This window comes from Myxocyprinus asiaticus, chromosome 5 (genome assembly GCF_019703515.2).
Source record: "Myxocyprinus asiaticus isolate MX2 ecotype Aquarium Trade chromosome 5, UBuf_Myxa_2, whole genome shotgun sequence".
Classification (NCBI taxonomy): domain Eukaryota; kingdom Metazoa; phylum Chordata; class Actinopteri; order Cypriniformes; family Catostomidae; genus Myxocyprinus; species Myxocyprinus asiaticus.
In genome coordinates, this window is record NC_059348.1 from 21420404 (window position 1) to 21433546 (window position 13143).

Genomic DNA, 13143 nt, shown 5'->3' on the forward strand with positions numbered 1-13143 from the left:
GGGAATAATAGCCATTTTCTATAATTTTGAGGCATAAGCAATTAGGAAATAACACTTACTACCCAGGAAAAAATAAAATAAATGTGTTACACAGTGAATCAAACAGCAATCTATTCATTCATGTACACATTCATTCAGTCATTCATTCATGTATATACACTGTATTAATTAATTCATCCACTCCTTATTTCACTCCAAACATATTTAAATATTTATTATTACATGGACCTGTTTAGTCATCATCTTTTTATTTGCACAGGCATCTTCCTATGTTGCACAACAAGCTATCTCTCGTCTTGGAGGCCCAAGGTACTATAATGTACTATACAATACTACACTATATATACTATATTGTGCTGTCCTGTCCTACACTATAATTTACCATTCTATACTATACTATAGTGTAGTATAGTAGACTATACTATACTGTGCTGTTCTGTCCTGTCCTGCGCTATAATATACCATTCTATACTATACTTTATTGAAGTGTACTATACAAACCTGTCCTTCCCTATCCTATTATACAACTAATACTGTACTAAACTATACTATGATATAATTTACTGTCCTAACCAATAGTATACTATACTATGCTGTCCTATCCTATACCACATATACTATACAGTCCTATTCTATCCTACTATACTATACTGTACTATAGTATATTGTCCTAACCTACAGTAAACTATACTGAACTGTAGAAGATTATACTATGTTATACTATACTATACTGTCCTAAGCAACAATATACTATATTATAGTATACTTTGCTGTCCTGTCTTGTCCTGTCCTGTTCTACACTAAACTATACCATTCTATACAATACTATAGTGTAGTGTACTATACTATACTATACTATACTATATAATACTGTCTTGTCCTGTCCTGTCCTGTCATATTAAGCCTGACCAGGTAGATCCTATCCTATCCCATTTGATCTGCTAATATTTATGTTAACAGTAGGCTTTTGTCTGTACTGTGTTTGCATCAGCACCAAGATAAATTATTGTGATTTATATCTATATAAAATAGATATGAATATGAACCTAAAATACTACATGTTCTTAAATCTTGAGAATAATCCACAATACTAGACAAACTCTAATTTTATAAATAAAATATGACTGGAGTACATAAGACAACATATTAATCAAAGCTGCCATCTGATATCGCCATCAGTTTGTTACAGCTGTTATGTTAGGTCTTCATGTTATGTTGAATTATTTTACAGCCCATTACAGGTTTTTCATGCACACACATAATCAGGCTAACATCTGAGACAAATCCTTATTCATTGGTGAGCTCTGTGAGTCATGATGGTGCATTCTGTAGTTGTAGTATATACACTGCTTTCATTTCCTCTGACTTTTATCCAGAAAATGAATTAACACAAAGCTGGGTTGAGCGTGACAAGTGGCGTTTAATGATGGTTGTGGTTCAAGATTAGACTTAAGGAAGTCTGACACAGTAATTATCCACCTCCAGTTGGTCAAACAGTGGATGATGTTAGGTTTGCTCTTACTTGGTATTGAACAGCTGAAAATTGCACTCTGCTCTGCTGTAATTGGTTGTGCAGATCTTTATTCTCTGAAGTCAGCTGCTCTAGATGCTCTCGTTGGCTGCTTACTTGCGCATTAATTCGCTTTAACTGGTTACAGAGAATTGCATTCTAAGGTGTACAAAACTGAAAATGTTATCAAGTGCAAATGATAATTATGATTTATGGTTTGGATTCAGTCACATTCAATATACTGACTTTCAGTTGCCCTCAGCATTGCAGTTTAACATTGATTTGAAATAATAACAAAGTGGAATGTACAAATCACTGAACAAAATGAAAGTTATTTCAGATTTTTTTTTTTTTTTTTTGTGAAGTGTAACATATTCATATAAACCCCTTAGATATTTCCAGACATAATGACATAATTTAAATGTTTCCAAATCAAAGATAAGAATCATTTCAAAATCTCAGGATGTTTCAACATGATACTTGCAATGACAAGTCAAAGTGCTTCAAATGTGTAGCTGTAAAATATAAATTCATATAAATAAAATAAACCAAATATTTTTCATTATAGCTAAATAAGTACCACAGGAATATACTGAAAAGTGGGAGAGGGATGAACATAGAAATGTATAAATGCAGAATAAAACATATTCAGTTCATGTTCTCAAATGCATCAGACTATTATGATTATTGTTCATACAGTATATTATTAAATAAAATCAAACACATTAAAAAGAAGCTCTGGCTAAGTGCATTATTTAACTGAAAACCATTTCAAGGTGTAAGCATGCAAAAGCTGAGATAAATATTCTAATCCTTATATTATAGTCTCTCAGCTAACTTCTAAACTCTCAGATATGATGAGGTGAATTCTTTAACCTCTGTCTGCAGCTGCAGCAGTCTGTGACGGGTCTCTTTAAGCGTGGCCTGAGTGAGAGTTTCCTTCAGTTTTGCGATCAACAGCTTCACCTGCAGTTCATTTTGTGCACTGCCAAACTTCTGCTGACAACAATGCACCTGCTGCCTCTGGTAGACAATGAGATTTGTGACTTTTAAACATTTAAATGCATAGTAATTGTATTCTTCTTTTGATGTATACAGTGGCCCCAAAAAGTATTTGGACCCTTAAGCTGAACTTAAATATGAATGAATTCCTTTGCATTTGAGAACACAACATCAAACTAATTTGCATTTATTGTAAATAAAGATAACATAAGCACACTTTTCATGCAGAACATTTAACAAAAAGAATCTTATTACAGTTTTTAATTATAAAACAACAGATATATGGTTTAAAATTGAGACAAAAAATGATTTGGACACTTGATAATGGCTTCACTGCAGATTACAAGTTTAAGTATTTTGGGTATATTGCAAAAAAGTCTTGAGGACTTGAGAATGAGAACAGAAAGCGCACAGGCAAGAAACAGCTGCGAGGATTGCCTCACACATCAATGAGAATTACCAGATACAACTTAGTTTGCAGACCATTCGAAACAGGATCAATGTGTATGGGTACAGAGGGAAATAATGCGGTGAAAACCATTCTTTATCTTAAAGAATAAGAAAGCCAGGATAGAATTGGCAAAAGAACATGCACAGAAAAACAGCTGCTTTTGGAGGACTGTCTTAATTTCAGATGAGTCCAAATTGAACTTGCATGGATCTGATGGCAGAATATTTGTGTGGAAAAAGGCAAGGGTATAATTCCAGCCACACTGCACTAAGGGTACTGTAAAGCACAGAGCTGGAAACATCAGAGTCTGGAGCTGTTTCTCTTACAGTGGTGTCAGTGAGCTTGTGTTCATTGATGGAACCATGAACTCTGAAGTGTACAGAGAAATTCTGGATGCAAACTTACAGAAATCAGTGAAGAAATTATTTAAGACACAGAAGTGGCTCTTTCAACAGGATAATAATTCAAAGCATACCAGCCACCTGTTGCAAAAAAGAAAATTAAAGGAATATTCCAGGTTAAGCTCAATCAACAGCATTTGTGGCATAATATTGATTACCACAAAAATTTATTTTGACTCGTCCCTACTTTTCTTTAAAATAAGCAAACATTTCAGTTACAGTGAGGCACTCACAATGGAAGTGAATGGGGCCAATTTTTGGAGGGTTTAAAGGCAGAAATGAGAAGCTTATAATTTAAAAAAAATTTACATGAATTCTTCTGTCAACTTACCACGTGCCCCACCGAGAATGAACCACATTATAGTGACCATGAGGAGTTTACCCCATGTGACTCTACCCTCCCTAGCAACTGGGCCAATTTTGTTGCTTAGGAGACCTGGCTGGAGTCATTCAGCATGCCCTGGCATTTGAACTAGCGAGCTAGAGAACTCCAGGTGTGGTAGCCAGTGTATTTCACCACTGAGCTACCCAGGCCCCCACACAGAAGCGTGTGTTTACATGCATATTTTATTTTTATTTTTTTTATGTCTTGTGGCTAAACTTTTGAAACAAATTGGCCCCAATTCACCTCCATTGTAAGTGCCTCACTGTAACTCAGATTTGTTCTTTTTTTTAAAAGAAAGGAGGGGCAAGTCAAAATGAATTTTTGTGGTGATCAACATTACACCACAAATACTGTTAAATGAGCTTAATTTGTATTGAACCTGGAATGTTCCTTTTAAGGACCTAGAATGGCCCTCCCAGAGCCCTGACCTAAACCCTATAGAGCACCGATGGGATGCAATGGAGAAGAAAATGTCAGGTCATCAATGGTTTAGTGTGGATGAACTGAAAGCGTTGGTGGCTGAAACCTGAAGGAAAGTTTCACCACAGCTTTAACAGAAACTTGTTGATTCTATGCCCAGATGCAGGGCCGTTTTCAGTCAATTCTGACGCCCTAGGAAAGATCCCTTTTGGAGCCCCTGTTGGGGGGTGGGGGGTGAGGCGGGTGTTTAGGGTACGTGGTGGCGCCCTCCTTTTTGATGCAATCCAGTTACGCCCTAGGTGACCGCCTAGTTTGCCTATGCCTAGAAATGGCCCTGCCCAGATGTTGTCAAGAAGTTCTGCGAATGAAAGGATTACAGACTAAAAACTAAATTACTTGAAATTGTAATCATTAATGAAGACATTATCAAGTGTCCAAATAATTTTTGTCTTACATTTTAAACCATAAATTTGTTGCTTTATAATTAAAAACGTAACAGACTTATTTTAGTTAAATGTTCTGCTTGAAAAGTGTGTTTATGTTACCTTTCTTTACAATAAATGCAAATTTGTTTGATGTTTTGTTCTTAAATGCAAAGGAATTCATTTTAAGTGGGGCCACTGTATATTATATATCTGCTTTTATATTATGTATATTTTGTTAATATACAAAAACAAGCACTGAATCTTCTTTGAAGATTAAAAAGCCTTTTTATGTGTACCACACATAAACGGTCCATACTACTTGACAGCTATCACTGAAATAGTCTGAAAAATGTCTTGAGAAATCAGGTGTCTCTACTGACCCACACTTTTTGATGCAATCAAAAACATAGCTCATCAGAAATGCTCTTTGCTTGTCAAACATTTTGCATGTTTGTGTTTGCTGACATCATGTTTGTTGACATTGCTTTGGAGGGTGGGGTTTTGGAGAGAGGGTGTGCACACACCCTGGTTGTGTGGTTGAAACAGTGTGGGTGGAGGAGGTCTGATTTAAAGTCTGATGTAAAATAGCAAGATGGCTGAAATCTCTTACTGCATCTTTAAATAAAGCCAATGGAAGAATGAAATACAGAGAGACAGAGAAGAATAGGGTGAGACAGATAACAAGACCAAGACCCAAAATTGCACCAAAAATGACAAAAGGAAAAACAAAATTCACAAAAAAGCCTCATCTAAGCAGCCAGACATGAAAAGGACCTAGCATGTTGATGTGCAAAAGGTCTGCCTATTAAGTGTGTTAAAGGAATAGTTCATCCAAAATGAAAATTCTCTCATCATTGACATCATCATGTCATCCCAGATGTGTATGACTTTCTTTCTTCTGCTGAACACAAACAAAGATTTAGAAGAATATCTCAGCTCTGTAGGTCCATACAACGCAAGTGAATGGTGGCCAAAACTTTGAAGCTCCAAAAAGCACATAAAGGCAGAATAAAAGTAATCCAAATGACTCCAGAGATTAAATCTCTATTTTCAGAAGCAATATGGTGTGGGTGAGAAACAGATCAATATTTAAGTCCTTTTTTTATTATAAATTCTCCTCCCTGCCCAGTAGGTGGCGATATGCACGAATAATGCAAATCACCAAAAACAAAAGAAAAACTCATGGGAGTGAAGAACATTTATGAAGGCTGTTTGAAAGTGGAGATTTATAGAAAAATAGACTTAAATATTTATCTGTTTCTCACCCACATCTATTATATCGCTTCAGAAGATATGGATTTAACCACTGAAGCCGTATAGATTACTTTTATGCTGCCTTTGTGCTTTTTGAGCTTCAAAGTTTTGTTCACTATTCACTTGCATTGTACTGATCTACAGAGCTGAGATATTCTTCTAAAAATCTTTGTTTGTGGCCTGTGGAAAAAGAATTCTTTCACATCTAGGATGACATGAGGGTGAGTAAATGATGAGAGAATTTTCATTTTTGGGAGAACTATTCCTTTAATAGTAAACACTTCCATCTACATGGAATTTAGATAGTTTCACCTGCCATTTCACTTCCAAGTCTTTAATGTGCTGTTTCAGCTCTTTGAGTCCAGTAAGAGCATCTGCTTCCCGTAGTCTTCCGCTTATCAGCTCCTTCTGCTGATCCATCACACTGTCTTCATCAGACACAGTGCTGCTTTATAATACACATGAACCAACACCACACCTTACTTTACAGGCAGCATATCTTAGATATATTACATCCTTAAACTTACATAAATTTGTAGCAGAGCAAACACATACTGTATATGTTAGAGAATGGTGCTTAATGCTCCAACGTTTTGCATAGAAGATGTAAGAATGTAAAGAAGGGGCAAAAATGGAAAGCCATCACCTCTTCCACCAGCAAGATCTTGGCCTGCATTTCTTTTAAAGTGCTATGTGACTTGGCCACCTATAGCCGGGTCTTCTCCAGCTCCAGTTTCTCAGAACATCTCTTGGAGAAAGTGCATGGGGGAGTAAGGACATGGACATAGGGGATAAAGTGTCTTTAAAAAATATGTTCTCCTTGGTCACATTATGTACTCACCTTCTCCAGTATGTCAAGTCTCTGCTTTAAATGTTTGTTTTCTATGCATAGTCCCTGGAGAAAAGACAAGAGAACAAACTTCGCAAGCTGGCAAACACGGGGCAGGTGTCGCTCGCAACTGAAGGTTGTAATAATCTGATTCAGCATGCCAGCGACCCCTGAAACACATAAGGGCAAAACGTAAACACGCTTTGACAGAAACAGACAAGGGAACGATGATGCCACGGTCCTCATAAGGTGAACACGCAACCTGGCAAGGTTCCATGACCGTGACATTACCAGAGGGCACACGGCAGCAAATCGCGCACAGCGATAACCCACCGCCAGACCCGTGCACCCACAAAAAACACGAACACAAAACACAAGACAGCCAGGGGACGATGACAATGATGTCATGGTCCTCGTCAGACAAAGCCCAACCTGACCAGTTGACAGAACCATGACATCACTGGAGAGCACACGGCAGTGACGTGCACACGGCGGTCCAAACAACCGGATCCGTGCGCTCACACAAAGGGGGAACACAAAACACAGGCCGATACTGCCACGGTCCCGACAGGTAGAACCTAAACCTGACAAGGTGACCGGACCGTGACAGCACGTCTCTAAGTGTCAGTGTAAGTCCAAGAGGACATATTCAAAAAATGACTGAGTGCTCCTTTAAAGCTAGGCTTAGGTACTTGTTCAAATCACTAAATCCAAATATGAGCAGTAGCAATAGTGATACTTGCCTTAGCAAAGATAACTAACTACTGTTTATTTGTAACTACAATTTCTATATAGGATGTGAAACAGCAGCTGCCACATCACAGCCCACAGGTGAGCAGGGATCCCCCTCCTGATCAGCTCCTGGAGAAGGAATATTATCAGTCTTAACACATATAATATTGTTTCAATTTACACATATCATATTATATTGCAAAATTCTACCAAGTTCTCCAATAGTCCAATTAGTAGATATAATTTTGTACTGCACATCTTTACCCACTGTTTTCACAATTTAGGGTACAACGGGTCTAAAGGCCCCACAGAGTAAAAGGCACTTCTGATTTTATTTTCTCCCAAAACACTAAATGGCAACCAAAACTACTACATAATTTTCCTAAATACCTGTTTTTCACTATGCACTGCAAATTTTTCCTGATATATCTATAGTTTGATTTTAATGTAATTTGATCTAACATTAAACACAGGGACTAAAAATGGTTCATAGAACGAAAACATACAAAAAAGTGATTTTGAGTTGTTCCGGAGTGAAAACCTTTTTTTTTCTTTTTTTTTTTATGGTAGTAACCGGTTATAACCGGTTATTTTTTTATTTTTTTTGGAACTACACCACTTTGTGTTGCCCAAAAAAATAAAACATGTGCTTTGATCCTGAAGGAAACTGCTGCATCACACATTTCTTTGCCTAATTGCCCATTGTGGATGTCCCATTCTGTGATTGAAGACCTTTTTAACATTATTTGAGGTAAAAATTACATTTCTCAGTTGTTTCCAAGTCTTCTCTGAATTATTGTTAGATATGATGCATTAATACAGATTTGATGCTGTCGGGTTTTGACTGAGAAGCAGATCTGTAAATAAAATTATACATAACTGTTAAATTAAGCATAAAGCATAAATTAACTTTATGCTTGTTATGATTTCTATGCTGAAAAAAATCCACCACACAGGAAAAAATTTAATTGCTTATTCCGCTTATTTTGGGGAAGCAAGTGACTTATTTTGGGCTTTTTTTTTCCCGACCAGGGCTGGGTTTCCTGATAACGTTGCAACTTAAGCTTTAACGATCATCTTAACTGACGTCACTTGTTATTTTACGATGGAGTAACACCTGTTTCCCAAACCAGCATGCAGATCGCACGTTACGGGAGCTGTCTGGTTCAAAGGTGCTTTTCACTTTGGCCAGTACGTCCATGTGTTTGTCTTCTCACAATGATAATAAGGTGGAAATACTGACAAACATGGAAGTTGTTTGTAACCTTGTCAAGGCACCAAAATTTGTCATCTATTACAGAACTTAAAGAGGCCCTATTATGCTTTTTGAGATTTTACCTTATCTTTAGTGTGTAATATAGCTGTTTGTGCATGTAAAAGGTCTGCAAAGTTACAAAGCACAATGTCCACGCCAAAGGGAGTTACTCTCTCCCACAGAAAACACTGCTCCTGAACTGCCTGAAATGCCTGGTTTGCAGTCCAGCCATTACTTCCGTGACTTAGCTATGTCACTATGTAACACATTTGCATAATGCCCATCTAAGGGCTACTTCGGTTATGGTAAGGGGCGTTACATTTCCGACACATGCTCTAACCGGTTGACCAATCACAACAGACTGGGCCAGCTGACCAATCAGAGCAGACTGGGCTTTTTGGAAAGGGGGGCATTATAGCGACAGGAGCTACAACAGAGCCTTTCAGACAGAGGGTGAAAAGAGGTGCTGCACCAATGTACAGTATGAGAAAAATAATGTGTTTTTTGAACATTAAAGCATGTAAACCTATTCTAGTAGACCCCCAAAATTAAATTAGGAACCTGTAAATGAGCATAATATGGGTTCTTTACTTAAATAAATAATTATGGCTTTAGTAAGATGGAGTTTCAGATGTACTGATGCTCAATCATAGAGATTAATGAAAGTGATGCAGTAAATGCATGTAACGTGAATGTACGCTATGTGAATCATAAGGGGCTCTCACGTTGTTGTAGCGTGGAGGAGGGTGGGGCCGGGCGGAATGACGGACGCCTGGACCCCAATCAGCCTGATGAGGCGAGTGAGGGATAAAGGCGACCGAAGATGGCAGCTCGAGAGAGAGAGAGACAGAGAATTATGGGCAGCTGCCCTGTATGTGTTTGTGTGTCTTTTTATTTAATTAAATATTATTTATATCGTTAAGCCAGTTCTCCCCTCCTCCTTCCCCTTGTATCCCCTTTACATTGGGGTCGCCTTTATCCCTCACTCGCCTCATCAGGCTGATTGGGGTCCGGGCATCCGTCATTCCGTCCAGCCCCTCCCTCCTCCGCACTACAGTACTCTAAAGTTTTTTGGCTGGAAACTGAACATATGCACACAGAACAGGATTAAAATGACAGGCATCAGTATTGAACTACTCACAGACCTGTCTAAATATTAACAGATTATCTGGTTAGAGTTCAAGACACTGTGTACTTGTATACTGCCATAATGCATCATACAATTTGTTACTGCCTTGTAAAAAGACTATAGGTGAGTCAATTTGAACCAGCCACTGGAGGAAGAAAGTGTCACAGTCCTGTCGCTCTGTCAGTCTGGGTTTTTGTCTGACAGGGCTGTGGCATCATCGTCCCATGTCTGTCTTGTGTTTCGTTGTCTGTCTTTGTGTGAGCGCACGGTTTTGGTTGTATTTCCTGCCATGCGCTCTTCGGTCTATTTTGCTTCATGTCAGGAGCACGGTGTCTGGATCCTGACTTTCTGTCTGGTTTGGTTTCGGTCTGTGTCGGGATCCGGACACTCGTGCTCCATGTCTGTCTGTTATTAACGTGGGTGCATCACGCTTATGTCATCTTGGTAGCATGCACTCACGTCAATCGTTTGTCTGTCTCTTGCGAACACGGGTGTGCCTGGGTCGCGAGCTGTCTTCATGTTGTGCTGAGGTTTGGTTACTTCGGTCTAAGGTGTCGGGTTTAACTCTTGCACAGGTGTCCTGTTTTTTTTGTAGCCTGTTGCGTGCATTGCATGATGTTCGCCTCGTGATGTAGGCTCAGGCTCCGTTTAGTGTGAAAATACGTGGCATCGCTTTGTTTGGTGTTGCTACGCACTCTGTCGTCTTGTTTGTAGGTTGGCATGAGCGTATATTGCCTTATTGTCTTGGCGATGTGCACTCATGCCATTTGGGTGTTTTGTTGTCTTGTGAAAGCACATGGCTTTGTTTTGTTTCTGTATTGCCGCGTGTCTCTCTGTCTGACGCCTCCTTGTTTGCCCATTATTAGTTTATAAGTCACACCTGCCCTGATTGTTAACCCGTTTGATTTCTCTCCCTATTTTAGTCTCTTCGTGTTTGCTGTCCAGTGCCAGTTCATCTTAAATTTTAAAATAGGTTATATCTGTAATTCACTCTCTTTATCTTCTCTGGAGCCTTCAGTCACTGCATTTCATTGCCTGCAATTATTGCTGCATGCTTTATTATTGTGCATTTGATAAATAAACAATGACTTGACTTTAAGCAGAGATGAATGATGATCAGACTCATTGATATTCATGACAAAATTGTGCCATGATTTTGCAATGCAATTTGGTAGTTGTGCCTACTTGTTGTGATAGTACAGGGAAAAATCAGCCAGGCAAACCCAATCTGTTTAAATGACTGAAATCATTAACTGAAAGTTATTGGATCAGACAGGTAGTTACCTTGAGCTGTCCAACTTTTCTCTTGCTCCAGTCGTCCCATTCTTTAACAACGTTACCCCATGTGTCCTCCTCAAAAGAAAAGATCTTGGGTGAGGAGGGACTTCTCAGAACACCATTTACAGACTAGAGAGATTTACTGTCGGTCTCTAGCAGCCTGTTAAGAAAAAGTTTGTTTAGGAGTGCAGATAAGTAAGATGGCTTTTAATGTCGAGACAATTCTGTCACTATATGTGCAAACAGAGATGTTTCACTGACCTTGTAACCCTTTACTTTACGTTCAGTTGTTGCTTCTTAGAAATAGTGGCAGTGGGTGGGGGTGAAGTGACCTGTTCTGTTCCTCTAGTTTAGCAAGTAACTGCATCTCATCTGGACTGAGAGGGGATCCCAGTGATGGAGACAGAGGCGATACAGTCAAAGAAGAGTCCATTTGTATTGATCAGAGTGCAACAGGACCTCATGAACTGAGAAACTGTCCAGAAGCTGAAAACACATACACAGTGGTTTATGTGAGCATCTAAATATGTATTTGCATTAGAATTTTCCCCCATGGCTATAATAATCAATATTACTGTCAATGAATTGTGTATTTCATACAGTCTAAATACAGTCTGTATATTATTTTTCATGACACTGATGACAACTTCATTGAGGCTCTTAATTGTAAAAAATGTCTTCCCTTACCAGTATGTAAGATTCCTCACATTAGAGCAGGTAGATCTTCACAAAATCTTCCCTTTGGTCAAACATGTCCCAGTGACATTAGCCATCACACCTGATTCTTCCATACTGCAGAGGAAAAACACAGCAAAAGAATCACATGCTGCTTTATAGCAGAGCCACACAGTTGGTTCCTCAAAAATATCCACTCAAAAAAAAAAAAAAAAAAAAAAAAACTCAGCTAGTGACTAAGGGGCTTAATTTTAAAATGACCTGACTCAGCAGCTTCCACTTGCAACTTCTCACAGACTTTAGATGAAAAATACGGGTCACGAGAATAACATTCACCTGGGGGACAAACCGAAACCAGTTTGACAGAACTGCAAGATTAATCTTAACCAGCATTGTGAGGGGCAAAGTGATTAGACAAAGTTTGAAAGAGAAGCTTCCCTGTACATAAATCATTTACAGAAACAGAAGGGAAAGTTTTAGGCCAATAGGCCTAGATTGTGTCAACACAGTAGCTGGGTTCAGCATGCAGCATCTACATTGTATTTTGCCCCTCCCTGTTTTAAGGAAGTTGACAGAATGACACTTTAATGTAGTTTTGATTTGTAACCCTTATAGTAACTTGTACTTTCTATCCACACCACTTGGCAGTATTTTCAGTATTGTGAAGTGCAATTGTGTTAGCACTGGTGTTTAAATGCAGTGCAACTATTACCAACAAGATAACAACATTTTGTTACTCTATATTTCTTGGTTCAGAAATTCTAAACTACTGCAACTTAAAATTCTGCATTCTATTGGGAAATATTTTGATTGCTCAATAGAGCATGATTCATTTATTTTATATTAAAGAGTGAGGAGATGGTGTGCTGTGCTTACATGATTGGAATATGAAATGAAACAAAATGTAATGAAAAGAAAAGAAAGCTTCATACACCATTTTTTCCAATTAACATTTTTTATTGATTCATATATACACAACAAAGAAAAACCCAACACATATACAACGAATCAACATTTAACATTTAACCCCCACTAATATCCCTCCCCAATCACCAAACCCACCCTGACCCCCAATGAACACCCCTGTGGTCACATATAATAATATACACACACACACACACACACACACACAAAACAGAAAACAAAAAGAAAATATAATAAACATAAATAATTAAACTAAAGTTCTCTCTCTACATCCCTTCCCCGAGAGTCCCCCAAAAACGCAAAACAATTGCTCCATTTCTTATCATACAAGTCCCTAAACCCCAGCCTTCTATTTGCCACCTCTTTGAAAGATGCACCCTCCCCATCTCCGCACACCACTCTGGAAATGAGGGCGCTCCATCCGACTTCCATCCCCTTAAAATAATTTGCCTGCCAATCATGAGGCTGGTCAG

At 38.4% G+C, this 13143-nt stretch overlaps 1 protein-coding gene across 3 annotated transcripts; it reads right to left on the reverse strand.

Moving 5' to 3' along the window:
• Positions 1 to 1400: 1400 nt before the first annotated feature.
• Positions 1401 to 11861, reverse strand: LOC127441693 (ecotropic viral integration site 5 protein homolog). 3 transcript variants are annotated; one of them, XR_007897358.1, is made up of 7 exons: positions 11759 to 11861; positions 11333 to 11557; positions 11078 to 11231; positions 6690 to 6847; positions 6495 to 6596; positions 6161 to 6293; positions 1401 to 2533 (listed from the first exon to the last, which is right to left on the reverse strand). XR_007897358.1 is itself a non-coding variant. In XM_051699354.1 (2 exons), exons 1-2 carry the CDS (start codon positions 6266 to 6268, stop codon positions 2351 to 2353), a joined length of 291 nt encoding a protein of 96 aa, XP_051555314.1. In that variant the 5' UTR covers positions 6269 to 6479; the 3' UTR covers positions 1401 to 2350. The 3 variants fall into 3 exon arrangements, 1 of the variants encoding a protein (XP_051555314.1); XR_007897359.1 differs by having other exon boundaries at positions 6161 to 6296; XM_051699354.1 differs by lacking the exons at positions 6495 to 6596; positions 6690 to 6847; positions 11078 to 11231; positions 11333 to 11557; positions 11759 to 11861 and having other exon boundaries at positions 6161 to 6479.
• Positions 11862 to 13143: the final 1282 nt, after the last annotated feature.